Here is a 27,736-nt window from a genome sequence, read left to right as displayed (position 1 = left end):
CTGTTACCTTAGTATATTGGGAAACGGGCTTGGAGAGGTTAAGAAACTTGCCCAAGATTTTCCATTGAGTAAGGGACCAAACAAGGCCTTGTATCCAGACTGACTCTGGGAGCTGTTTGCTCTGTTGAGCACTGGACTATGAAAAAGGAAGTCTAGAAGAGAAAAGTTGCCTCAATATTTTTCATAGAACATGTAGCTCTGTAATGAATTAATTCATCTCAGTTAATCAATTAAAAGGTATTTTGACTTTTTCATTTTTATGTTTTACAGGTTGGAAAGTTAGACTTGGATCTTTTAAATCCACATACACTATTAGTCTTATGAAGACTCCAGAGGAAATACTGTTTGTTTCAGGGGGCGCATTACCTCTTTTCCAAATGACCTCAAGAATCTTCTAGGTTGTTATTAGGAAGCATGTAACATGACAGGAAAATCTAGGAAATTTGATATCTTCCAGGGATTATAGATCCCACATATTTTGGCATACCCCAGAGGTATTTCAGGTTTACTTCTAGACTATGCAGTAAGGCAAATAAAGCTAATCAATGAGTGAAGTTTCTGGCTTTCTGGTGCCTGTGAAAGTTACATTGACAGATGCTTACTACAGTCTATTAAGTGTGCTATAACATTATGTCTAAAAAATAGTGTACATACCTTAATTTAAAAATATTTTGTTGATTAAAAAAAGTGCTAAACATCATCTGAGCCTTCAGCAAGTTGTTATAGTAATATCAAAAGTTACTGATAATAAATCACCATGGCAAATATAATAATGAGGAAAAAATGTGAAATATTGCAAGAATTAACCAAAATGTGACACAGAGACATGAAGTGAGCAAATGCTGTTGGAAAGATGGCACCTGTACACTTGCTAGAGGCAGGCTGCCACAAACCTTCAGGTTGTCAAAGACGACGCACATTATTTGTAAAGTGCAATAAGATGAAGTATGTCTGTATTGGAGTCCACGAAAGTTACTTATGTATTCTTTGGCCAACTCTTACCCGTATCTGAATTTGAAGCCCAAGTTCATAGGCTGCAGAGTTATGGGTTCAAGCATTGATGTTTCATCCCGTAGTCTTCTCAGATAGCTTCCTATTATATAAATGTCAAGGGTCTTTTGTTTCTGTCTCCTAATTTTCTCATCTTTCCTTAGATCGCTTTTCAGATTTGGCCTGGATATTTAGTTTGGTAGGGAAATCATCTGGAGGAAAAACTAGTTGCAGGACATGAAATTGAATGTTAGTGGATTTATGACTGATAAGGAAAATATAATATTCGTGAAATACCCAAGGAGTTTTTGCTACTGTTAGATTATCCTATGGAATAAGTAGGAATAGACTTGATGTGTATGTGTGTATGTGTGTGTGTATGTTTGTGTATAACTATTTCATTAGGCATTTGACTGCCTGGAAAACTCTATTACTATTAGTCCCATTTAAACTATTGTAATTGTGGATTCTCAATTTATATTTTAAATCTTTGCTTGCTTACATATATTTAAATCTTGAGACTCTAGAGCAAAACTAAACAAAATCACAAAATACTAATTCTGGTTAGGAAGTCAGTATAGCTAGGTTTTAGTCCTAGGCCTGGCTTCAACACTAATACTAAAATCTTGGGCAAGTCAATTAATCACTCTAAGGCTGCTTTGTTTTTCTGTTTTTTAAAATTCTTTCTATCCTGCCTACTCGTTATAGGTTAGAGCCAGAGTTGTTTTGAGATTTAAGATGTTGACCAAAGTGCTTTTGTAAACTGTGTCACTTCATAAAAGTACAAGATTATTGTCATTGTTTTCTCAAGTGAAGAAATAATTTAAGGGAAAAATGCTGGAAAATAGTCCTTGAAAGCATTTCTATAATTATTCTTCTGATGAATGTTACATTGGCACCTAATTTGAACCTGTGAAGATTTTTTTTTTTGAACAATGAATTGAGTTTATAAAGTGTTCTAACTAAAGATTTGTTTAATTTATTAGAGTTATTAAACCTACGCTCAGATCAAGTTAGCAGCTAGACTGGTGTGACAACCTGTTTTTAATCAGTGACTCAAAGCTGTGATCACCCTGATGTCACCGAATGGCCACAGCTTGTAAAAGGTAATTTTGAATGTTATTTTACAGCCTTTAAAAGGCTGCCATTGTAAAATACATGCTGTTAAAAAAAAAGGAAGAAAATGTATAGTTGACAGGGATACTGACTGCTAAGAATAGTGAACCTACGAGTTGACCTGCTTCTCCATTTAATCTTCCTAAAATACTTTCTGCCTTTTCCCCAGACTTATCTGTATGAATAAATAGGAAAGTATTCCTAAAAATTTCCAAGTTTTTAAATAAAGATTTTATTATGAAGATTTTAAAAAAAACTATGAAAAAAGTCTTAATATACATTTTAAGGTATGCTTTTCACGTGGTGAGAGTTTTAATAACACTGGTATACTGTTCTGTCCCAGAGAGTTACAGTGGAAGTTAAAGGAGGGGCTTGCAGTCCCCAGAAGCTGCACCTCATAAAAATCTCTCTTCTGATTTGTTTTTTGACAAACTTTAGGTTAACCTAAGTCAGTACTTCTGGGGTCTTTTTCATTTGATTTGTGTCCTCAATTTGGTAAAATTACAGCTGACTCAATGGATATGAGCTTGAGCAAGCTCCAGAAGATGATGGAAGGGAAGCCTGGTGTGCTGCATGCAGTCCATGGGGTTGCAAAGAGTTGGACACGACTGAGCAGCTGGACAACCAGATCCTTGCTCCCCATCATTTGACAGTAAAGAATAAAGACTCTTCAGGGCCAAATTAAAGCTTGGAAACTATTGTTAGATCTTAGGTATTTTATTTATTTATTGGAGTTTTAGAATTTTTTTTCCCCCAAACTTTAAACTTATTTTGTATTTGGGTGTAGCCAGTTAACAGTGTGGTGGGAGTTTCAGGTGAACATCGAAAGGGCTTAGCCATACATAGACATATATCTGTTCTCCCCCCAGATCTTAGTACTGTATGATTTTGAGTGTTTGGATCCTAACTTTAGGATACTCTTTGGTAAATCATTTAGAATATTACAGACAGAATACAATAAGCAGAATGACTAGAAATTTATACAGGCAGGTACTATTACTTATTACTCATTTAAAAAAAAAGTGCTTCTTTTAGTTCAGTGTTTATTCTTAACCTTTTTCTTGATTAAAAACAATTTCCGTTTTGAGTGAAAAACAAATGCACTATGTTTAAGAGTCTTAGGGTAGATTGTTTTAAGGTAATCTTCAATTTATATTATTTTTTTCTTCTTGAATTGGTTTAAATTACTTGGTTTGACTTTAAAGTGGTCTGGTAGTTACATTAGTATATGTTAATATTAAATGATGCTAATATTTACATATTCTCTTGTTTAGGGAGCAGACTTTGGAAATTAAGAGTGTAGATACCATTTGATGTATTTAATCTCTATTCCATTTCAGAATCTCAAAATTTTACAATAATTACAAATTGTGCTTCTGAGACTTGGATTTGTGTTTCCTCTTGCTTGCATCTTACCTTTTTGTAGTAGTAGTTTAATTTCCCTGTCAATGTGTCCTCAGTTTTTCCCCCCCTCTCTTTCCCTGTTAATTTTGAAAATTTTGCCGCCTGCGTGTTTAAAAGCTTCTAATCTGCCTCTCTTCCCTTAGAGCCAGCAGGTTTTGTTTTTTGTTTTGCAAGCCTGCTCTGCCTCCTTACAGTATGACATCTGATGCTGGAGGGTCGGTCGCACTTTCAAAAATGAGTCAGCTGGTACATGGGGTTATCATCACTTTTTAGCTCTTCTGTCTGAGAGATACAAGTTTGGAAGCAATCTTGGGGTACTTACCCACAAGGCTGGTGGAAACCAGGTGTGTCACAAAGGTGATTTGTTTGCTCCCTGGGGGAGAGGGTGGAGTGAAATTTTTGCATTTGTGTCACTGCCAAGTCACTGCCACCTCCAGCATGCCCCAGGTTTTAGTTCTAATATCATTTTGTGCATAATTGAAAATGTGAATATACTGCAAAGAAGATCTAAAATAAATATTTGAGCTGCTGGACTCTTATATTTTTTTTGCATTCTTTCCCTTGGACCACTGCAATAAAAAATAATTCTGAAAGTGATAAAGACGTGAGTTTTTTAAAACTGAGAAATATGGGAGACAGATTATTTCTTTTCTGGTGGCTCTTGAGTTTAAGATTCTTTTGTTAAAAGTTGTTTGGAATTTGAAGCCTCAAGTCAGTGATAAATTTACAAATCAAGTCCTTGTAATATCAGTTTGAAAATTTAGCTTTTGACCTCTAAAAAATATTTTACCTATATTGTGAATTGAAAGTGTTGAAATCAGTATTATGCTGATTCACCTTAATATATGTTGACTGATGATGGTTATAAAAGTGAATAGAGTAATAGGAATTTATTTTTTTTAACATGTTGGGAATGGTAGGCAGAATTGGTTCATGCCCCAGAATGAAAATAAAATATTTCTTACTGTCTTAGAATTTTGAATATTTCTACTTAAAATAGCAGCAGTATATTGGAAAAAGTAGAAAAAAACTGGCAACTGTTCATAGCTGAAGTCATTCATAGTTATCCACAGCAAGATTTTTAATGCCCTGGAATACAGTTGACAGGTACACACGCTGCCAGTGTATTTTCAGGGAAAGCTACTTTCATTGAAATAAAGTAATCATGATCAGAATGGTAAATCAGACTTTAGTGTTTCAAAATTCATGAGGCTGTTAGGTTTAAGTTTGTATTATCTACAGCAGAGATTGGCAGACTTTTTTTTTAAGGGCCAGGTAATAAGTATTTTAGGCTTTGTGGGCCGCGTGTCTCTGTTTCTCAGCTCTGCTCTTGTAGTATAAAAGCAGCCATAGACAGTATGTAAATAAATGAGCATGCCTCTGTGCCAGAGCAAGTTCACAAAAATAGGCGGCTGACCCAGGCCTTAGTTTGTCATCCCAGGCAGTAGTTTGCTGATACTTTATCTAAAGTTTGGGACCACGAATACCAGTGAATACCTTTGATATTGTGAATAACTGATACTTGGCTATAGACGGTTTCAGAGTTGTATGTTTTTATTATAAATATTTGACTTTGTAAATAATTATGATTTGTTACATTGGTTTGTACATTGGTACCTAAATAGTGTTTAATTTCCTTTCCTTAAAAAAATGAACTGAGTTTTTATTAGTCTAGCCTTTACGATAAATATGTTGTATGGCAATCTGATCTGACCACTTTTTTCTCATGTTGAACTTTTAAAATTGTTAACCCATTAAATCTTGGTTTCAAATTTGTCTTCCAAAATAAAATGTTTGCTCCTTTTTAGAAATATGGAATATTTTGCTTAACTTTTCTCAATTGCATTTTACAGATCATCAGGAGAACCTCAATCTGACGACATTGAAGCTAGCCGAATGTAAGTGTAACTTGGTTGAGGTTGTGGTGTCTGAGTTGCTCTAGATTGCTTTAAATGGTATCACATTTTTTGAAAACAATTTCCAGTTAAAGAGAGTAATACTTTAGAAAGTAAATTGGAAGATAGGAATACACATGTCTCATTTTCCCTACCAAATAAATACCTCTAAATCTTGGTAACATTGATTTCTACTTCTAGACAGATAATTGCATACCCCTGGATTCTTACATATTTTTGCTCCCCTAGAAGTTTTACTCTGTTCAGTGTGAAAGACATAGAAGCACATCATTTCATTCATGGTGGTAGAAGGATCCCAGGATAGAACATGAACATAAAGAAGTACCAGTGTACTCAGGAACCTTGATGCAATAGGGACCTAATCCACATGGCAGAAAACAGGGGTGATCAGGGAAGGCTAAGTTAAGTCTTAAAGTGAGACTGGGAGTTAGCTAGCACATTCTAGGCAGAAGCATGAGCACTTAACAAAGCCGCATAGTAAACATAGGAAACAGTAGGCAGTTGAGGATTTTTAGATTATAGACTAACTGAAAGGTGGGAAATTAAAGGAGATGAGACTGGATAAAAAGGACTAGGTGCTTGTATGCTATGTGAACCGCCTTGACCTGTCTCTCATAGGTATTTGGGAGTTAGTAAAGAATTTGCTAAGTAGGGTAACCTTGTTAAATATATATATTTTTAGTAACTTTGCTGGCAAGGAAACGGGATTGAAGAGAAATCATATGGTAGGATGACCAAGTTTTAGTCAGTGAAAACCTAAATAAGGGCAGTAGTATATTAGGAATTAAAGATAAAGTTTTCTGGTTTAAAGAAAAGTATTTAGAAAAGTGAAGTACGTAAGACTTCAGTGATTAGTTGTGAGAATATAAGTTTAAAATAACTAGAGATGGTGATTATTGAAGCAGGGCTTTAAGGTAGTAATGGTTGGAATGAAAAAATATAGGTATAGGAATTTCTCTTGAATAAGAGCAACGACCCTTATGAATCTAGAAGAGGGAGGTAAGGATGAATATGTGATATTAAATGTATTGGTAGGTAGGAATGGGGAAGTCAAAGCCATTGTACCTAAACTGTCAATTTTCTTAGTAAATTAGGTCAGCTACACCACTGTGTGCTTCTGGAAGAAGTGGTTTCATTGTTGATTAAGCTTGGGACATACAGACTTAAACAGCAGATTTCTTTCCTTAAAATTGTGAAAAATCCTTTAGAATGATATACATTGTGCATCTCCAAGAAGGAATTATAAAATGTATTTTTCAAACATATGTGTCCATGTAACTTAAAATTTTTTTGTGTGGTAAAATACACATTACAAAATGTCCAATTTAGTGGTAATTAGTTACACCTATATTGTTGTGCAGTGATTGCCACCATCATCTCTGTAACTCTTTTCATCTTGCAAAACTGAAACTGTTGTCAGTTAAAAAAAATCACTCCCCGTTCACTCTTCCCCCCAGACCCTGGCAATCACCATTCTACTTTCTTTGGTATGGACAACAATACCTCATATACTCTTGAGTGCCCACAGTATTTGTCTTTTTGTGATTGGCTTATTTTACATACATAGCATGATATCAAGGTTCATCCATGTTATAGTATGTCAGAATTTTCTTCCCTTCTAGGAACTGAATAATCTGTTGTATGTATGTAACGTTTCATTTATCCATTTATCTGCTGATGGGCACCGGTTGCTTTTGTTTTAGCTACTGTGAATAATGCTGCAATGTATGAATACCTCTTCGAGACCCTGCTTTTATTTCTTTGGGTATATGCGCAGAAGCCAGATTGCTGGATCATACGATAGTCCTATTTTTAGTTTTTTGCACAAGGAACATTCATACTGTTTTCTAGAGTGGCTGTATCACTTTAACATTTTGACCACATAATGCACAAAGGTTATAATTCCATACATTCTCAACATTTGTAATTACTTGTTTTTTTTTTCCCTTCACTGTAAGCCATCCTAATGAGAGCATGGGTATATCTCTATAGTTTTTTAACCATGTAGCTTTTTAAGAAATATTTTAAAGTAGTTTTTGTGGAGTTTGGTTAGGGGGTTTGAAAAGACTGAAAACTTGGAAAGTTCTTGGGGAAAATGGGTGAAGTGGACCAGATGTTGAGAGTCTCATGCTAACAGAGTACCCAGCTAAGATTAACTTATCCATACTTGCAGTTTGGTGACTTTTCTGTAATAGCCAGAAGAAGATGCATGGTATTTCACCATTGGCTATTAGAGCAGATGGGAGTGGCATGTGTGTAGAGTGTTAACATTGGAGTAGTTGAATTTACATGTTATCGTGATGGCCACTGTTGGAAAGGTTGTGGTGCCAGATGAAGATGTTGGGTTGGTTACAAAACGCATGATGGGTCAAAAAGATAGTTTCAGTTTAAGTGAAACTCTTGCAAGCATAGATGATGATGATCAGAGCCTAAGGTAGTGATTGGGTGAAACTGAGAGGAGATGAGGGACCCTCAAGTTAAGAAAGTCAAGTATTTTGGGGGCTCAAGGGTTGGGATAGATCATGCATACAGGCATTGAGGTCACAATGCCAGTGATATAACTGGGGCAAAATAGAGGCTTTAGTATATGGGTGCGATTTACCAGAAAGTTTCTAAGTATAAGTTATGTTTGTGTGTGTTTTTTTTTTTTTAAACGGGGGATGGGCATTATTTTTAATACAGTGAATAAGAAGGATAACGGTACGAAGGATAACGGTACATTTAGGGATTTGAGTTGTCTGTGGAAACCTCACTTAAAAGAAATATAAGAAGTGCATTTGGGGGCAAGTTAGGTTTCAGTGAAAGCTAAGAGATTGAGAAAACATGTAAAGCAATTGAAGATATTGTGAATGTGTTTCTGGCAATCTTGATGGAAGAGGTTGGATGGATGCATCAAGAGTAAAGAATGAAAAGGAAAGATGAGGCTTGTGTTTTGTAGTATGGCAAGAATGTGAGGTGTGGTAGGATGTTTATCGTGAGGTTCCAGGTGAGACTCCGGTGTTAAGTTCTGGTTGAGTTTAGCAAGGTGTCATGCTGTTGCCCATTGTAAGGTAGAGTAACTACAAATTAGATCTACCAAAGATTTCTAAGCTTCTGGCCATAATTGTGAGACTATAGCTCTAAGTTTTCATGTCTGCCACAGTTTCTCAAATTTCTACAACTGTAGAAACCATAACTAGGCAGTAGTTCAGTAAGATTTCTTCTACCTTAAGCTTATGTGTCTTGATTTACAAAATAGGTGATGAAGGAGTCTTGTTTTTATCCAAGAATTAACTAGTGTGTTTTATTAATGGCAACATCTTATATTTATTAAAGCATGATTCTTTTTACCACTTTGAGATATATTTGCATTTGATATCCTTTAGGGAACACCTAGAGTACATTGTAAATAACTACATAAAATTAAAGAATATCCTTGTTTTTAGAAATTCCTACTGTCACCCATTTCCTAGAGCACAGAAAAACATAGTTTTTAACAGCTGCATGCTAATTTATAGTTTAGCCTCAAAATAGAACTGACACAATAACCCAGATCTTTTTATTCAATTATATAATATACTTGGATTTTGTTTAAAATCTGCATACCATGTAGTAGTCTTTTTTCACATACTAATTTAGACTCTTTAATTTTCTAAATGATTTCAAAGCAATTCTAGTAACTTCTTGTCTTCGGTAGTTACTCCGCAACCTTAACTCTTAACACTTCGGCTATGTTTTTAGGTATATAATTAAGACTGTAAAGGGAACCAGGGGTAAGTGTATCAAGTGATTTATGGTTCAGTATTTGGAAATGCTATTTTTTTTCTAAATGTTGGCATGACCAAGGTCTTAGTCCTCAGGCCATTATTATCTATTATCTATAGGTAAGAACTTCATAGGGCTTCCCTGGTAGCTCACCTGGTAAAGTATCCACCTGCAATGCAGGAGACCCTGGTTTGATTTCCTGAGTCAGGAAGTTCCCCTGGAAAAGGGATTGGCTACTCACTCCAGTATTCTTGGGCCTCCCTGGTGGCTCAGACAGTAAAGAATCTGCCTGTAATACAGGAGACCTGAGCTGGGAGGATCCCCTGGAGGAGGGCATGACAACCCACTCCAGTATTCTTGTCTGGAGAATCCCCATGGATGGAGGAGCCTGGCAGGCCACAGTCCATGGAGTCACAAAGAGTCGGACACCACTGAGCAACTCAGCACGTAGTACACCAACCACAATGTAAATGGAAATAGCTGATTGTTATTGGATCAAAGATTGAAGTTATTAAACCCTGTTACTTATGCTCAAAACCTTTCAGAGGTCTCTTTCTCAGAGTAAAGTCCAAGGATCTACAAGGCTGTATGTGCTTCCTTTCACTTTTGTGACCTTTGTATTTTCTTTTGCCCAGTTTTATCTTCACTTGCTTTATGCTCTTGCCCTTAATGATTTGGTGTTCTTAAGATGTGTGCCTGTTTCCTATGATCCTTCTCTCTGATAACCACATGGCTTCCTTTCTCATTTGCTTTAGAGCTCTCTAATGATTCTTATCAGAGAGACCTTCCTTGACCAACTTTCTTCAAAGAATGGTCATGTCCTGTTTTCCCTATTCCTTCTCCCATGCTGTATTTATCTTCATGGGATTTAATGTCATTTGACTGATTTCTTTGTTGTCTGGCTCATTTAATACCAGCATGGAAGTCTAATGTTCTTTAAATGTGTTATGGTGTGTTTTTTGGCCCAGAATGTGGTCTGTTCCATGTGAGTTTGAGAAGAATGCGTAATCTGTTGTTGTTGGATGAAATAGTCAAGAGATGTCAGTTGTATCCAGTTGATCGATGGTGCTCTTGAGTTCAGCTGTGCCCTTAATGATTTTCTGCCTGCTCCATCTGCCCATTCCTGATAGAGAGGTATTGAAGTCTTTGACTGCAGTAGTGGATTGCTCTAGCTTTCTTTGCAGTTCTGTCACTTTTTGCCTGAAGTTATTTGATGCTCTGTTGTCTGGTGCGTACACAAGGATTGTGATATTATCTTGGAAAACTGACCCATTTCTCCTTGTGTAATACCCCCTTTTAGCCCTGATAACTTACTTTGTTTTATTTTTAATTGGAAGATGATTGCTTTACATTGTTGTATTGGTTTCTGCCATACAAGGTGAATCAGCCCTAAGTACGTATGAGTCCCCTCCCTCTTGAACCTCCCCAGCCCCACCCGACCCCACCTCGCTGAGTTGTCGTGGAGCAGCTCAGAGTTGAGCTCACTGTGTTAGGCAGCAGCTTCCCACTAGCTCCCTTGTGCATATGACAACACGTATGTTTCAGTGCCGCTCTCTCAGTTTGTCCTACCCTCTCCCCCTTGCTGTGTCCACAGATCTGCATCTCCATTCCTGCCCTGCAAAGAGGCTCGTTAACAACATGCTGCTAGGTTTTCATATATATGCTTTAATGCACACTTGTTTTCCTCTCGATGACCTAATGTCTATTTGACTTTCTCTTAATGACTTTACTCTGTATAACAGGTTCTAGGTTCATCCACTTCACTATAACTGACGGAAATTCATTCCTATATTTGAGTAGTAATCTATTGTATGTGTACCACAACTTCTTTATCCATTCATCTGTTGATGGACATCTCGATTTCTTCCATGTGCTACCTATTATAAATACTGTTGGAATGAACATTGGCGTGCATGTATCTTTTTTAATTATGATTTTCTCAGGGTATATGTGCAGTAGTGGGATTGCTGAATCATGGTAGTTTTAGTCCTAGTTTATTAAGAAATCCTATTCTTCATAGTAGCTGTATCAGTTTAAATTCCTGCTAATTGTGCAAGAGGGTTCCCTTTTCTCTACAGCCTCTCCAGCGTTGATTGTTTGAAGATGGCCATTCTGACCGCTGTGAGGTGCATTACTCTAATGAGTGATGTTGAGCATTTTTTCATGTGTTTATTGGCCGTCTGTTCACCTTCATTGGAAAAGTGTCTATTTAGATCTGCGCATTTTTTGATTTGGGTTATTTGTTCTTCTGCTGTTGAGGTACATGAACTGCTTGTATATTTTGGAGATTAATCCTTTGTCAGTTATTTCATTTGCAGTTATTTTCTCCTGTTCTGAAGGTTGTCTTTTCATCTTGTTTGTGGTTTCCTTTGCTGTGCCAAAACTTTTAATTAGGTTCCATTTGTTTATTTTTGTTTTCATTTCCATTATATTCAAGGAGGTGTGACCCTGATAACTTTTCTTTGGAGTCTACTCTGGCTGAAATTAATATAGCTACTCCTGCTTTCTTTTGATATTACTAGCATGGTATATATTTTTCCGATTTAATTTATATGTGTCTTTATATATAAAGTACAGATAATGTATAATTGGGTCTTGTTTTTTGATCCACTCTGACAATCAGTGGTGAAGAATCCACCTTTCAGTGCAGAAGACATAGGTTCGATCCCTTAGTCAGGAAGATGCCCTAGAGAAGGAAGTGGCAACACCTTCCAGTATTCTTGCCCGGGAAATCCCATGGACAGAGGATCCTGGCAGACTTCAGTCCATGGGGTTGCAAAAGGGTCAGATACAACTTCGTGACTAAACAACAACAACATATACACATACCTGAGTAGATACACACACACATATGTACATATACAAAAGTATTCATAAACCAGATACATAGTTGATATTATTTTAAACAACTTGTTTGTCTTAGATTAGTTAAGATTAAGGAAAATAAAAGGTTTTCTTTTACTTTTCACTTATTTATTTATCAGTGCTTGTCCTTTATGTAAATTTGAGGTCACAGTCTGTATACTTTTCACATATTTCTTTATCAGTACTCATCATTTATGTAAATTTGAGGTTCCAGTTTGTATCATTTTCCTTCTCTTTAAGAGAATTTCTTCTAACATTCTTGGAAGGCAAGTGTGCTGACAACAAATTCCCTCAAGTTTTATTTGTCCGAGTCTTTATTTCTGCCTCACTCTTGAAGAGGAATTTCACAGGGTATAGAATTCTAGGTTGGTATTTTTTTCTTTCTCCATTCCCCCCATCCCCCTTAGTACTTAATATATTTCATTTCACTCTCATGGTTTCTGAGGAGAAGTCAGATGTAATTCCTATTTTTGATATTTTGTAGGTAAGGAATTTTCCTCCTCTGTCTTCTTTCAGATTTTTTTTTCTTTATCTTTGATTATCTGTAGTTTGAAAATGATATCCCTAAGTGTAGGGTTTTAGAGTGGGAATTTTTCCTGGTTGGTGTTTTTTGAGCTTCCTGGATCTGTAGCTTGGTGTCTGATACTAATTTAGAGACATTTCTTAGTGATTGTTTCAGATATTTCTGATGGTCCTTTCTTCTTTTTCTAGTATTCCCATTATGTGTGTGTTATACTTTTTATAGTGTCCCACAGTTGTTAGTCTTTGTTCTCCTTGCTTTTCAGTTTTCGAAGATTCTGTGCTAAGTTCAGAGATTCTTTTCTTAGTTGTTTCCAGTCTACTATTAAGCCCTCAAAAGACATTTAAAAATTCTGTTACAGTGTTTTTGATCTCTAGGTTTGTTTGTTTTGGTTATTTCTTAGGATATCCATCTCTGCTTACATTTAAATGTGTCTACCTTATTCATTGAAAAGATCATATGGTTTTTCCTTTTTAGTCTATTGATAGGGTGAATTACCAAGCCAGCAGTCCTGTGATAATCCAATTTGTGTGTTAGTCACTCAGTCAGTTGGGTCAGATTCTTTGTGACTCCCGTGAATTGTAGCCTGCCAGGCTCCTGTCTGTGAAATTCTCCCGGCAAGAACACTGGAGTGGATTGCTGTTCCTTCTCCAGGGGATCTTCCCCACTCAGGGCTTGAAGCTGGGTATTCTGCATTGCAGGCAGATTCTTTACTGTCTGAGACACCAGAGAAGCCCTGCTTTATTCATTAAAGCTTAGTAAATTATATATTAACTAGTTGGTTTAAATTCCTGGTATGATAATTCCAACATCTCTGCCATTTCTAATTCTTAACGCTTGCTCTGTGGTTGCAAATAGTGTTTTTTGCCTTTTAGTACGCTTTGTAATTTTTTCTTGATAGCTGGACATGATTTCCCAAGTAAAAGGAATTGCTGTAATAGGCCGTCAGTATTGTGATAGTAAGATGTAAGCGGAAAGGAAGCATTTGATAATATCCCATCAGGGTAAAGTATTTTTGCCTGAGGACAGGCCTTGATAAGAAAAGAGGCCGCTTCAGTTCAGTTCAGTTCAGTTGCTCAGCTGTGTCTGACTCTTTGTGACCCCATGAATTGCAGCACGCCAGGCCTCCCTGTCTATCACCAACTCTCGGAGTTCACTCAAACTCTTGTCCATCGAGTCAGTGATACCATCCAGCCATCTCATCCTCCGTTGTCCCCTTCTCCTCCTGCACCCAATCCCTCCCAGTATCAGAGTCTTCCAATGAGTTAAGTCTTCGCATGAGGTGGCCAAAGTACTGGAGTTTCAGCTTTAGCATCATTCCTTCCAAAGAACACCCAGGACCGATCTTGTTTAGAATGGACTGGTTGGATCTCCACTGGTATATCTCAAAATGGTTCCTTTCTGTGCCCACCTGCTAGAAGCATGAGAGGAGTTTTGTCAGTACTGGCTCTGAGAACCTGCTCAAGCTCCTTGGGGTAATTCTCATAAAAATTCTGGGGGCTCCCCTATGACTGGCCCCTCCCTCTACGGAGTTTTTAACTCCAGATTTTCTTAAGGCTGAGCCTCTAGGAATTTGTCAGTTACAGTTAAGGTTTTTCTGTCCTGTCACAGGTTCCTGCTTGTGGACCTCTGCTTCAGTAAACTATGACTCCCTATATTTGCCTTGGTGTTAAGTTCTTCCCTCATTTAGGAATCCAAGAAGAGTTATGGAGTCCTTTTGTCTCTTCATCTTTTTGTTTGTTACTGGATTGGAGTAATTACTTTCTAGCTTGTGGAACCAGAAATCAGAAGTTGAGATGTAGCTTAGATGCTCTTTTGTCTGTGGAGTGGAAGAAAATATTTATATACAACTCCAAATTAAATATATGTGTATAAAAACATTTTTGGATTAAATAATGTCTTGAAATACATTCTGAAGTAAAAGATACAAAATAAAGGTGGCTATTCTGTTTCCAGGATTCCCTCCTGGGTTCTGACACCGTGTTCTTGCTCTCCAGATTGAGCCTTTGTGTGCACCTTTGTGTGCGTCTGATATGCCTAAGGAACTGGGAGATATCCTGATACCTGCTTCCCTTTATGGTTAAGTACTAGAAAAAATAGTTAATTGACACTGCTTTCTAGCCAGTATCAGGAGAGAAAATGAAGAATCCTCACTGAGGTTCTGAAATTTGCTAGGTTCTGAGAACGTAATTGTAGATAAATGGTCAGATCATGTGTCTCAGGGAGCTTACCATGTAATTAATAGGCACTTATTATAAAGTGTACTGAAAATAGGTACAGGTTACTGTGGGAACAGCAGTCATGATCCTGAAATGATACTAAGCTGAATCTTTAAATAGAAGGAGATATGCTTCTGGTTCATGGTAGGGATGAATGCCTCTGACTGAGTCTTCTCAGAAGGCAGAGTGAGCACAGCCCTGCTATTTTGTTGAAGTACTCCAGCAAAGCAGTTTCTAGCATCAGTGCAAATTTGTGTTTTATTTATTATATTGTACATGTCCTTAAAAGATTTTAAGAAGTGTTAGTGGGAATAGTTTACAGTCCTCCTAGAATACTTGGTGAGGATTAAAGGCCATAACATGCAAAACCACTCACTATATTAATGAATTTTTATTGTTTTTGTTATTTCAGCTCGTAACAGCACCTTCTACTCCGGTACCCATCCCAGAAAGCCTAGACATTCAGCCTTTTCTGCTCATCACCTCTGTGTATGCCTCTCTTAAATGCTTCTTGCATCGGTTCCCTTTTCTTTTCTGCTACTTCTTCACTCTCTGTCTGGTCTCTAACAGTAGTCATTACCCAACTAGACTGCCTGCCTCCAACTTTGCCAGTTTTGGTCCTAGTTTAAAACATGGAATTATCATAAAGACAGATTTGACTTAGTCATTGACTTACTTAAAGCCCTTTAATGACTCCTGCTGCAGATATTCTTATCTAGTGGTTTATGAAAAGTGTGTGAATATTTTGGAACTTCTTGCCAGATGAAGTATATATGTATCTTTATGGGAGGAAAGTTACTGACTTTTGTCAGCTTATTCCTCTGCTGGCTAAAATCTGAATTCCTTACCATCTCTTAAAAATTCTCCCATAATCTGGCCTCTCCCTGCCTTTGCTTAGTCCTTGAGTCCCTCCTTGAACTTTACGCTATTGAACTGCATCCTGTGGTCTTAAGACCATGTTCTCAGGCTCTTCTGCCTTCACTCACTCATTTCTCTCTTATCGGAAACAATCTTCCCACCCTCTTTGTCATCTGTTCCCCAGTCATCCTTTGCAATTCGTCTCGGCTAAATTGCCTCTTTTTATATTGCCATACCTCCTGAGTCCCTGTGATGTTAAAAATCTCCTGGGTTCCCCCCCACCCCCTACCCTTTAAACAGTTCCCTGAAGAAAGAGCTCATAAAAAATAGCCATAAGACCTGAAATAGAAGTTCTGTTTTCTCAGGCAGAGTTTGAAATATACTGAAGAAGACATTTCGAAGTCATCAGGTATTGCTAAAACCTTGAAAGATGAAAGTCTCCAAAGAGAAATAGAAAAGAGAAAATGTCTAATGGCTTGTCCCTGGGGAGCATAGTGAAAGTGAAGTTGCTCAGTCGTGTCCAACTCTTTGCGACCCGTGGACTGTAGCCCACCAAGCTCCTCTGTCCATGGGATTCTCTAGGCAAGAATACTGGAGTGGGTTGCCGTTTCCTTCTCCAGGGGATCTTCCCGACCCAGGGATTGAACCCAGGTCTCCCACATTGCAGGCAGACGCTTTAACCTCTGCACCACCAGGGAAGCATTTCTAGATTAGGAAGGGAAGTATCTGAAGAACAGCCAGAGAGAAAGGAAGTAGGAAATAGTGTCCTGAAAGCCCATAGTTAGTAAATTCCAAAAGACCTACATTTCTTAGCAAGGTTACATAAATTTTATACACAATTTTAAGTTTGATATAGCCCCATTTGGCTATTGTTGCTTTTGTTGCCTATACCTTTGGTGTCATATCAAAGAATTCATTGTCCAAATCTCATGTCCTTTAACTATTCCCTTATGTTTTCTTTTAGGAGTTTTGTAGTTTCAGCTTGTATATTTAGGTTAATCCATTTTGAGTTAACTTGTATATTAAATGGTATAAACTAAGGGTCCAGCTTCATTCTTTGTGTGGGGATATTCAGTTTTCCCAGCACCACTTGAAGAGACTATTCTTTCCACATTGCACACCTTTGGTACCTTTGTTGAAGATCATTTGACTGTTAGTTTTAAGGGTTTATTTCTGGATTCTCTGTTATGTTCCATTGGTTTGTATGTCTTGTCTGTATATCAGAACCATGCTGTTGTGGTTACTGTAGCTTTGTAAAGATGTTTTGAAATCAGGAATTGGGAGCCTCTGGCATTGTTTTCTTTCTCAAGATTATTTTTGCTATTTGGCATACTTTGAGCTTCCATATGAATTTTAGGATTGTTTTTTCCCATTTCTGAGAAACTATCATTGAGATTTTGATAGGAATTGAACTGAATTTTTAGATTTCTTTGGGTAGTATGGACCTTTGAACAGCACTCACAGTGTTGCGGTTGATGATCACGGGATATTTGTGTCTCTAGTTTCTTGCAGCAGTGTATTGTCATTTTCAGTGTACTAGTCTTTTGCCTCCTTCAGTAAGTCTGTCCATAAGAATTTTATTTTTGATGCTGATATGGAGGGGAATATTCTCTTAATTTCCTTTTCAAGTTGATCATTGTTAGTTCATAGAAACAAAACTGATTTTTGCATCCTGCAACTTTACCAAATTAATTTATTCTAACAGTTTGTGTGTCTGTGTGTGTGTGTGATCTTTATGGTTTCCTTTGGGCAGAGATAATTTTGTTTCTTCTTTCCTATTTGGATGCTTTCACTGATTTTACTTACCTGAATGCGCTGACTAGGATTGCCAGGAATCCTGTGTTGAAAACAAATGATGAGCATAGGCGTCTTTGCCTTGTGCGTGATCTTAGAGGGAAAGCTGTCAGTTTTTCACCATTGGGCATGATACTGACTGTGGACTTTTTATATGGCCTTTATTATGTTGAGGTAATTCCTTTTGTGTCTAGTTTGACTTTTTGTTATGATAGGGTGTTTGTCAAATGCTTTTTCTGTATCAGTTGAGATGATCATGTTATTGTTGTCCTTCATTTGGGCAGTTTGGTATATGACATTGACTGATTTTCATATGATGAAACATCTTAACATTCCAGAAATCCCACTTGGTGGTGGTGTATAACTTGAAAGTGTTGTCAGATTTTACTTCCTAGTAATTTATTGATTTTTGCATCCATATTCATCAGGGTTATTGGTGTGTATTTTTCTTGTCTTACATGTCTCTCGTTTTGGCATCAGGATTATGCTGGCCTCATAGGTAAATTTGGAAGGGTATCCTTCTCTCCATTTTTGGGGACGAGTTTGAGAAGGATTGGTGTTAATTCTTCTTTAAATCTTTGGTAGAATTCTCCAGTGAAACTTTCTTGTCCTGGACTTTTGTAGAAATATATACTTATTTTTTTAAGGTTATTCAGCTCATTGGTGTATCTTGTTGTTAGTGGTCTCTTATGATGTTTTCTATTTTTGTGGCATCATTATAATTTATCTTCTTTTATTTCTGATTTTGAAAATTTGAGTTTTTTCTTGGTTTAACAAATGATTTGATGATTTTCTTGAAATCCCCCCAAACAACTGTCATTGGTTAGTTTTTCTCTTTGTCTGTGCTCTATTTCATATCTTTGTAATCTTTATTGTTTCCTTCCTTCTAACTTTGAATTAGTTTGTTTTTTTGGTTACTTGAGGTCTAAAATTAAGTTTTTGATTTGAGGTCTTTTCTCGTTTTTAATGTGGGTGTTTACCTCTGTGAACTTCCCATGCTTCCTCTGCATCCCATACATTTTGGTATGCTGTATTTCATAGTTGTCTTTCAAGGAATTCTGTAATTTTTTTTTTTTCTGATTTCTTCTTTGACCCATTGGTTGTTCAGACTATGTTTTTTAATTTTCATAGTGGCTAGTTTCAAGTTTTCCTTTTAATTGTGATTTTTTCATTTCATTCTGTTGCAGTTGGGAAGGACACAGTATGATCACCATCTTCTGAAATTTTGCTAAGATTGTTTTGTGGCGTGGCATGTGCTCTTCCCTGGAAAACGTCTCATGTGCAGTTGAGGAAATGTAGGTTCTGCTGTTGTTTTGTGCAATGTTTTTTATTCGATTGTTAGGTCCATTTGTTCTATTATAGTGTTCAAGTCCTTTGTCTCCCAAATGATTTTGTCAGGTAGATACATATGCTATGGGAAGTGAGGTACTAAAATGTTGTACCATAATTGTTACTGTCTGTTTCTTTCTTCCATCGGTCAATGTTTCCTTAATTTATTTCAGTGCTCTGCACATATATTTTTAGTTGTATCTTTCTGGTGAATGGATCATTTTTTAAAAATTATATGTTATGTTTGTTGTTTCTTAATGACAATTTTTAACTTATAGGTCTGTATTTTCTCATATATTATCTGCCTTCTTTCAGTTATCACTTGCATAGTATGTTTTTTTCTTTATTTCACGTTCAACTTGTGTATGTATGTCCTTGTATCTGTAAAGGAACTCTTTTGTATACAGCATTTAGTTAGTGTCTTGCTGATCCTGCTCTTGACGCCAGTTGTCCCACTGTATCTCACTGCACACTGCTCATTGAACCCATGGTAGACAAGGCACAAGTGGGGAAGCTGGAAGAAAACTCAAGGAGCCGTGGGAATTGCAGACCCATTTATTCTTTATTCTTATTTGGCTGGCACAGCAGCCATAGCAGCAGAACTGCTGTACTCTCTCCCCTCATGGCTGGCCTCACGGGCACAGCCATGATGCAGCAGTAATGCTGCCGCTTTCTAGGTGGAGCTCACAGGTGCCAACAGCACAGAGTAGCCTGTGACCAAGCAGTGCCTCATGGCACACATGCATAGTGTGATCAGTGATCTCAGCTGCTGCATGCTCACTGTTTACAAAACCTGGGGCAAGAGAGCCTGAACATGCCGTCTTGGCTCATTTACTCTCTTCCCCATGGTTGGGTTTTTCTTTTTTTTAAATTCATTATCCCATTTAGCCATTCTGTATCTTTTGATTAGGAGTTTAACTCATTAATATTTAAAGTAAGTGCTGATGGGAAAGGATTTACTATTGCCATCTTGCTAATTGTTTTTTGTATATCTTATAATTATTTTTTTCCCTTTTTTCCTGTGAGATGTCTTCCTTTGTGTTCTTTTTTTCTTTTCTTATAGTGACATGCTTTGATTCCTTTCTTTGTGCATCTTTTATAAGTATTTTCTTTGTGTTTATGTGCTAAGTCATTTTGGTCGTGTCTGACTCTTTGTGACCCTGTGGACTGTAGCCCGCTAGGCTCCTCTGCATGGAATTCTCCAGGCAAGAATACTGGAGTGGGTAGCCATTCCTTTCTCCAGGGGATCTTCCCAACCCAGGGATTGAACCTGTGTTTCCTGTGGCTGCTATTACAGGCAGCTTCTTTATAACTGAGTCACTGGGGAAGCTGGTGTTTACCATTGTGTTCACCATGGTGATTACATAAAATCTTACAATACTAGTGATGTATTTTAAACAAATAATTATTTCAGTTGCATACAAAAACTTTACAGGTTTCTCCTTTTTGTTATGACATAAATCGCGCCTTTTTGTGTTTCATATCCATTAACATATAGCAGAGGTTTTAAAAAATACTTAATTTATTTGACTGTGTCAGGTGCTAGCTGCAGCACTCAGAATGTTTGTTGCATCGTATCGGATCTTTTCTTGTGGTTCATGGACTCTCTAGTTGTGATGCGTGGGCTTAGTAGTTGCAGCACAAGAACTTAGTTGCTTCGCAACAGCTGGAATCTTAGTTTCCTAACCAGGGTTGAACCTGCGTCCTCTGTCTTGTCAGGTGGTTTCCTAACCATTGGACCGCCAGAGAAGTCCTTATAGTTGAGTTGGTTTTTTTTAAATGTTGCTCTGTTTTAACTCTACCTGAATATAAAGTGATATACTCATCACCATTGCAGTATTACAGGATTCTATGTTTGTCTATAAATTTACCTTTACCAGAAGGCTTTATATTTTCAGATGCTGTTTTGTTGTGTATCCTTTTGCATTTCTTGTAAGGCAGGTTTAATGGTGATGAACTAGCTCAGCTTTTTTTTAATGCTAGGAGGTCTTTATATCTCCTTTGCATTTAAAGTCAGTTTTGCCAAATAATATTGCGTTTGGTTGGAAGTTACTTATTTCCAGCACTGTGAATGTCATCCTACTCTTTTCTGGCCTGCAAGATTTCTGCTGATAAGTCTGTTTATAGTCTTATGATAGCTTCCTTGTATGTGACCAGTTGTTTCTGTTTGGCTGCTTTCAGGATTCTCTCTTTTGCATCTTACTATGTGTCTCTTTGCTGCTGCTGCTAAGTCGCTTCAGTCGTGCCCGACTCTGTGCGACCGCATAGATGGCCACCCACCAGGCTCCCCCGTCCCTGGGATTCTCTAGGCAAGAACACTGGAGTGGGTTGCCATTTCCTTCTCCAGTGCGTGAAAGTGAAATCGCTCAGTTGTGCCTGACTCTTCATCCTAATTGGAGTCCTTTGAGCCTCTTAAAATTAGATGTCCGTTTTCTTCCTCAGATTTGGGACGCATTTGGCTATTAATTTTTCATTTAGCTTGCTTCATTCTATCTTCTCTAGCTGGTATTCCCCAACGCATATGTTGGTCAGCTTGATGGTATTTCATCCCGGAAGTCCCTTTGACTTTCTTCACTTTTCTTCTTCTTCTTTTTTTTTTTTTTTTTTTTTGCTTTTTTCCATTCTGACTCAAGAATTTCAAAGACTCACCCATCAAGTTCATTGACTTTTTTTTTTTTTTTACTTCTGCTTGATCAAATCTGACATTGATCCCTTCTTGTGAATTTTTCAATTCAGTTATTGTATACTTCAGCTCTAGAATTTTTGTTTGGTTCCTTTTTTGTCTCTTCTTTTTGTTGATGTTCTCATTTTGTTCATGCCTCATGATTTCATCCAGTTGTTTATTTATGTTCTGTTGTACTTTGTTTCCTTATGGCAATTTTATTGGTTTGTTGTTGTTGTTTTTTTTTTTGTCATTTTAATTTGTAGAACCCTTATTTGTTTAAGGTCATTTTCTAGAACTTTATTTTGTTCATTTGACTGGATTGTGATTCTGTTTTTTATGTATCTTCTTGTTGTGGATTTTGCATTTGGAAAACACTTTCTCTTCCATTCTTCATGGACTCGCTTCATAGAGGGGAGGATCACATCATTCAGCGTAGCTAGAGAATCTTGGTACCTCTAAAATCTTTCAGGGGGTGCATCTTCTCTGGATTTGTCCTTGTAATTTCCCAATTGAAAGGGTTTATTATTGGTTGTTTTTTTCAAGAGTGTATAGTCTTTTGCCCTCTCTTGTGTCTTTCTGTCTCACTTACGGTTCTCTGGGTCTACAGCAAGCCAGAGACCTGCCTTTTGTCTTCCCTTGGCATCCAGTGTATTCTGGGTCCAGTTCTCTGGGTTAGGCTAGACAGAAACTAGTCCCTTGTGCAGCCCCTTGAAAAACTGGAATGTTGGACGTAATTCTTCTCTCTGTCTCTTTTTTTTCCCCTTATCAAGGGTGATGCTGCAAATTAGGCTTTTCATCACTATTGTGAACTGTGCTACTTGGGGAGAGGTTGAGGCAGTTGATATGGAATAACTTTTCTTACACATTTCTGACTGGTTTAGTCTTTGAGTTTGCTGGGGGTACCTGCAGCTTTCTGCAGGTTTTGGAGCTCTCAAAAAAGTTTTGGCATCACATTTAAGTCAGAGTTTCTGTGGAAGAATCTGTCTGGAGAAGGAAATGGCAACCCACTCCAGTACTCTTGCCTGGAGAATCCCATGGAGGGAGGAGCCTGGTGGGCCCACGGGGTGGCAAAAAGTCGGACACGACTGAGCGACAAACTACTAATCTGTCTGGTGCTTCCTTTTTCTCCATCCTGCTGACTCAGTTCTGGTTAGCTGGTTAGTTTTTTATCTTTTCTCAAATAATTTAGTCATTGTACAGTTCAGTTAATGGAGGAATATACCTATGGGTTCATTTATCATCTATACAAAACTAACTTTGATATATATTAAATAATCTTTAGTATAAATTAAAAGATCTGTCTTGTTCTTTGAAAGAACTCTAGGTGTTTTCTCAGCAGTGTATATTAAATCTATTAAGTTTTTAAATCCAAGTTTTTCTGAGCTCCCTAACAAAAAGATTATTTTATAGGTGATCCAGCTATCTAGAATTGCAAAATAGCCAGCCAGCCAGATCTTTATCACAGAAATTACAGCATATTGCCTGATCCATGGTAGACATTCAAGTGTATAATTAGTCATGGGACAAGTTTTGTCTTGATTGTCTTTGAATCAGAAACAGAAATCAAAGACCATATTTCATGATCATCACAGAGAATTAGTAGTTGCTCTACAGTAATGTCAACATGTGCTTTGTATTCCTTTCCCTTTCAGATCTTAATTGGAGGGAGATGGATGGATATATTTTATTGTTTGTTTATTATACTTCACTCTAAAATGTCACGCTGTTTAAAAAACCAAAAGGTTTTTTTTTTTAATAGTTTTTTATTTTTTTAATTTTAAAATCTTTAATTCTTACATGTGTTCCCAAACATGAACCCCCCTCCCACCTCCCTCCCCATAACATCTCTGTGGGTCATCCCCATGCACCAGCCCCAAGCATGCTGTATCCTGCGTCAGACATAGACTAGCGATTCAATTCTTACATGATAGTATACATGATAGAATGCCATTCTCCCATATCATCCCACCCTCTCCGTCTCCCTCTGAGTCCAAAAGTCCGTTATACACAGCTGCGTCTTTTTTCCTGTCTTGCATACAGGGTCGTCATTGCCATCTTTCTAAATTCCATATATATGTGTTAGTATACTGTATTGGTGTTTTTCTTTCTGGCTTACTTCACTCTGTATAATCGGCTCCAGTTTCATCCATCTCATCAGAACCGATTCAAATGAATTCTTTTTAACGGCTGAGTAATACTCCATTGTGTATATGTACCACAGCTTTCTTATCCATTCATCTGCTGATGGACATCTAGGTTGTTTCCATGTCCTGGCTATTATAAACAGTGCTACGATGAACATTGGGGTACATGTGTCTCTTTCAATTCTGGTTTCCTCGGTGTGTATGCCCAGCAGTGGGATTGTTGGGTCATAAGGGAGTTCTATTTGCAATTTTTTAAGATGAGTAATTTTATATAAGTTTTTTCTACAGTTTCTGTGTATACTGTGTAAGAAACTATTTAGGCAGTGAGATTATAAACCTCAGTAAAAGAGTACTCAGGAGTTATTGTTAAACATATTTCTAAAGTAAAATGTACCAATTTAAGTAAAAACCTTTTGGTGGAAACTATATTGTATTCTGCAGTTAATGGTTCATTGTTTGGATCATGGTAATAATGAGTTCACAATTCAGATAATTTAATAATTCATTTTGGTCCATTGTAACAGATACTACCTTAAATCTGATCATAGCTGTGTCACAGATGTTTTTTCATTGGATCTGTTTCTATAAGGCCTACTAATATCTAGGATAACATTGGTAATTCTTAAAATTTTTTTATGTTAAGTAAAACTTTGGGAAAGGGGATGGCACATTTACAGAGGTAACATCCTAAAAGAAACAAAGGTGTTCTGCTTACTTTGAGGCTAGTAAGCAGTGGTTATTAGCTTTATAGACTGATGATACAAGTCTTGGGCCCTTTGTGTTTTATCTCTGACATCTTGATTCCTCACATCATCATTTGACTTTATTTTCAAAGTCCTTATACTTAACAGTCACATGTTCTTTTGATCTTTGCCTTTTTTATCTCCTTCCATTATTCTATACTTTGTCCACCAGTAGTTTTTACATTGCAGTCACAGTTTCTGATTCTTTTAAATTCTGTCATTCTTTTTAATTTTAATTCCAGTCTTGTTTGCTCATTGTTCACTGATACATCTTCACTTTCTGACAGTTGCTTTTTTTTTTTTTTCTCCGGTCACACCATGCAGCATGCTGAATCTTAGTTCCACAACCAGGGATCAAATACATGCCCCCTGCATTGGGAGTGTGGAGTCTTAACCACTCAGGGACGTCCTCTGATAGTTGCTGTTTATTTCATCTTCTTTGTTCTTGTATTTATTGTTTATTTTCCAGCTTCCTATTAAGTTCAGTTTAAGATCATTTTCAACTTCCATGCTATATTGCTGACAGTTGTTTCAGTGGTTCTGACTTCAGTGGTTTGCTGTTGGTACAGGAACGTTAGCATACTTTTCTCGTATTTGTTTCCTTAATAGACAAATTAAGTTGTGGTACCTAATGTGATCAGAGTATAACTCTTATTATTACAGGGTTTTTTTGAGTTTTTTTGTTTCTGATAAGTACTGGACTGTTCCAGAAACTGGGTCAGCAAATGTGGTATTTGTGTCATTGATGATGATGGTTTTCCTTTTCCTTCCCTCTGCCATTTATTTGATCTGTTCTCTAAAAAAGTTGCAATATGACAACAGTATTTTCCCCACATGATTTATTTTAAAAATTTACAAACAAGCAGATAAGTTGATGCCATGTGCCTGTCATCTTTTTGTTGCTCCACCATGGCTGACTCTTTGCAACCCCATGAACTGCAGCATGCCAGGTGTCCCTGTCCTTTACCATTTCCCAGAGGTTGTTCAAATTCATGTCCATTGAGTCAGTGATGCCATCCAACCATCTCATCCTGTGTCGTCCCCTTCTCCTCCTGCCTTCAGTCTTTCCCAGCATCAGGGTCTTTTCCAGTGAGTCAGTTCTTCACATCAGGTGGCCAAAGTATTGGAGCTTCAGCATCAGTCTTTGCAATGAATATTCAAGACTGATTTCCTTTAGGATTGACTGGTTGGATCTCCTTGCAGTCCTTTCTCCAACACCACAGTTCAAAAGCATCAATTCTTTGGTGCTCAGGTTTCTTTATAGTCCAACTCTCACATCCATACATGACTGCTGGAAAAACCATAGCTTTGACCATATGGACCTTTGTTGGCAAAGTAATATCTTTGCTTTTTAATATGCTGTCTAGGTTGGTTATAGCTTTCCTTCCAAGGAGCAAGAGTCTTTTAATTTCATGGCTGCAGTCATCATCTACAGTGATTTTGGAGCCCAGAAAAATAAAGCCACTGTTTCCACTGTTTCCCCATCTATTTGCCATGAAGTGATGGGACCAGATGCCATGATCTTAGTGTTTGGAATGTTGAACTTTAAGCCAACTTTTTCACTCTCCTCTTTCACTTTCATCAAGAGGCTCTTTAGTTCCTCTTTGCTTTCTTGCATAAGGGTGGTGTCATCTGCTTATCTGAGGTTATTGATATTTCTTCCTGCAATCTTGTTTCCTGCTTGTGCTTCATCCAGCTCAGCATTTCGCATGATGTACTCTGCATACAAGTTAAATAAACATGGTAACAATATACAGTCTTGATGTACTTCTTTGCCTATTTGTAACCAATCTGTTGTTCCCTGTCTGGTTCTAACTGTTGCTTCTTGACGTGCATACAGGTTTCTCAGGAGGCAGGTAAGGTGATCTGCTATTCCCATCTCTTGAAGAATTTTCCACAGTTTGCTGTGATCCACATAGTCAAAGGCTTTAGCATAGTCAGTGAAGCAGAAGTAGATGTTTTTCTGGAACTCTGTTGCTTTTTCTGTGATCCAACAGATGCTGGCAATTGGATCTCTGGTTCCTCTGCCTTTTCTAAATCCAGCTTGAACATCTGCAAGTTCTTGGTTCATGTACTGTTGAAGCCTTGCTTGGAGCATTTTGAGCACTGCTTTGCTAGCATGTGAGATGAGTGCAGTTGTGTGGTAGTTTGAACATTCTTTGGTTTTGCCTTTCTTTGCAATTTGGAATGGAAACTGACCTTTTCCAGTCCCGTGGCCACTGCTGAGTTTTTCAAATTTGCTGGCATGTTGAGTGCAGCACTTTCACAGCATCATCTTTTAGGATTTGAAGTAACTCAGCTGGAATTCCATCACCTCTACTAGATTTTTTCATCTCATTTGTCATCTAGATCCTGCTTTTATTATTTACATTGCTTTGTCACATATCTACCCTTCTTTTATTCATCAATCCATCTTTTTTATCCCGATACATTTCAGAGTCACTGACATCCCTTTCCCTGAAGGTGAAACCATTCTTAAAAAGATTTCTGCCAAGTTTTCTAGAGTAACTTGCCCTCCACATATGATTTATTCCATAGAACATATGATTTATTCCATGTCTTAATGATTCATAGAAATAAAATAAGTCAGTGGAAAGTACTGTTCGTTTTAAATGTGTAAGTAATGTCAAGAGTCACGATCATTGAGAGCACTCTCACTAGATGGTTTCACAGGATTTGATAAGAAAAAGTACCTTTTATAAAAAGTCAGTATGTTATAAAGTACTTGGTTTGTTTTTCACGTAGAATAAAAGTAAGATGTAAGGAAATTATGGAAAGTAAGCCAGAACCCATCTTGGGATAGTTTTGAATGACCCATAATATGTCACTGAAGGAACCAGTAGGGAAAAGACCTTTCTTCATATCTTCCCTGTTTTCTCATTTTCTTCCTCCTCTTTGTCTCTCCTTGTCCCTTCTTTACCTTTCCTTTCCTCCTTCCCTTCTTTCTTCACATTTGAGGGAGTTACACATTTTATTGCACTGATTTGCTGATTGAAAAGAGTGAGGAGGCCACGTGATTGGATGGAAGCATCACTGGAGGGCGGAGGGCACAGTGTCTAAATTAAGAGTTGGGAAATTGTTTCTGTCACGGCCTGGTGGTATTTATTTTAGGCTCTGCAGGCTAGACTGTACAGTCTCTGAAAACTACTCAACTATGCTACTTTAGTGTGAAAACAGCAGTCGGCAGCATGTAAATGAATGAGCATGGTTATGTTCTAAGTAAGACTGTGGATGCTAAAATTTGAATTTCATGTAATTTTTACGTGTTGCAAGATATACTACTTTTCTAAACTGACTTTCTCAACCATTTAAAATTTAAGAACAATTCTTAGCCTACAAAGCTTTTAAAAAAACAGATAACAGATTGGTCCATAATCTTTGAGTTGGTAACTCTTAGTGTACAGGGATTAATCTTGTACAGGTTATTTA

The 27,736-nt window shown here is 37.3% G+C and overlaps 1 protein-coding gene across 5 annotated transcripts in view; it reads left to right on the top strand.

Annotated features, from left to right (window-relative positions):
* UBE3A (ubiquitin protein ligase E3A) overlaps positions 1-27,736 on the top strand; it is a 92,991-nt gene that overhangs the window by 31,324 nt on the left and 33,931 nt on the right. For 3 of the 5 annotated variants that reach the window (XM_052659712.1, XM_052659709.1, XM_052659710.1), the window contains 2 exons: positions 1,977-2,096; positions 5,364-5,408. Coding sequence is in view for 3 of the 5 variants with exons in the window: in XM_052659709.1 (XP_052515669.1) it covers positions 2,077-2,096; positions 5,364-5,408 (65 nt within the window). In the remaining 2 variants the exon portion in view is untranslated. Of the gene's footprint in view, positions 1-1,976; positions 2,097-2,708; positions 2,819-3,653; positions 3,855-5,363; positions 5,409-27,736 lie in introns of those variants that run through there. The other 2 variants (XM_052659713.1, XM_052659711.1) reach the window with 2 other exon arrangements.

The sequence above is a fragment of the Budorcas taxicolor genome, chromosome 21 (genome assembly GCF_023091745.1).
Source record: "Budorcas taxicolor isolate Tak-1 chromosome 21, Takin1.1, whole genome shotgun sequence".
Taxonomy (NCBI): domain Eukaryota; kingdom Metazoa; phylum Chordata; class Mammalia; order Artiodactyla; family Bovidae; genus Budorcas; species Budorcas taxicolor.
The sequence above is the reverse complement of the archived record's forward strand: the minus strand, read 5'-3'. Positions and strand labels throughout refer to the sequence as shown.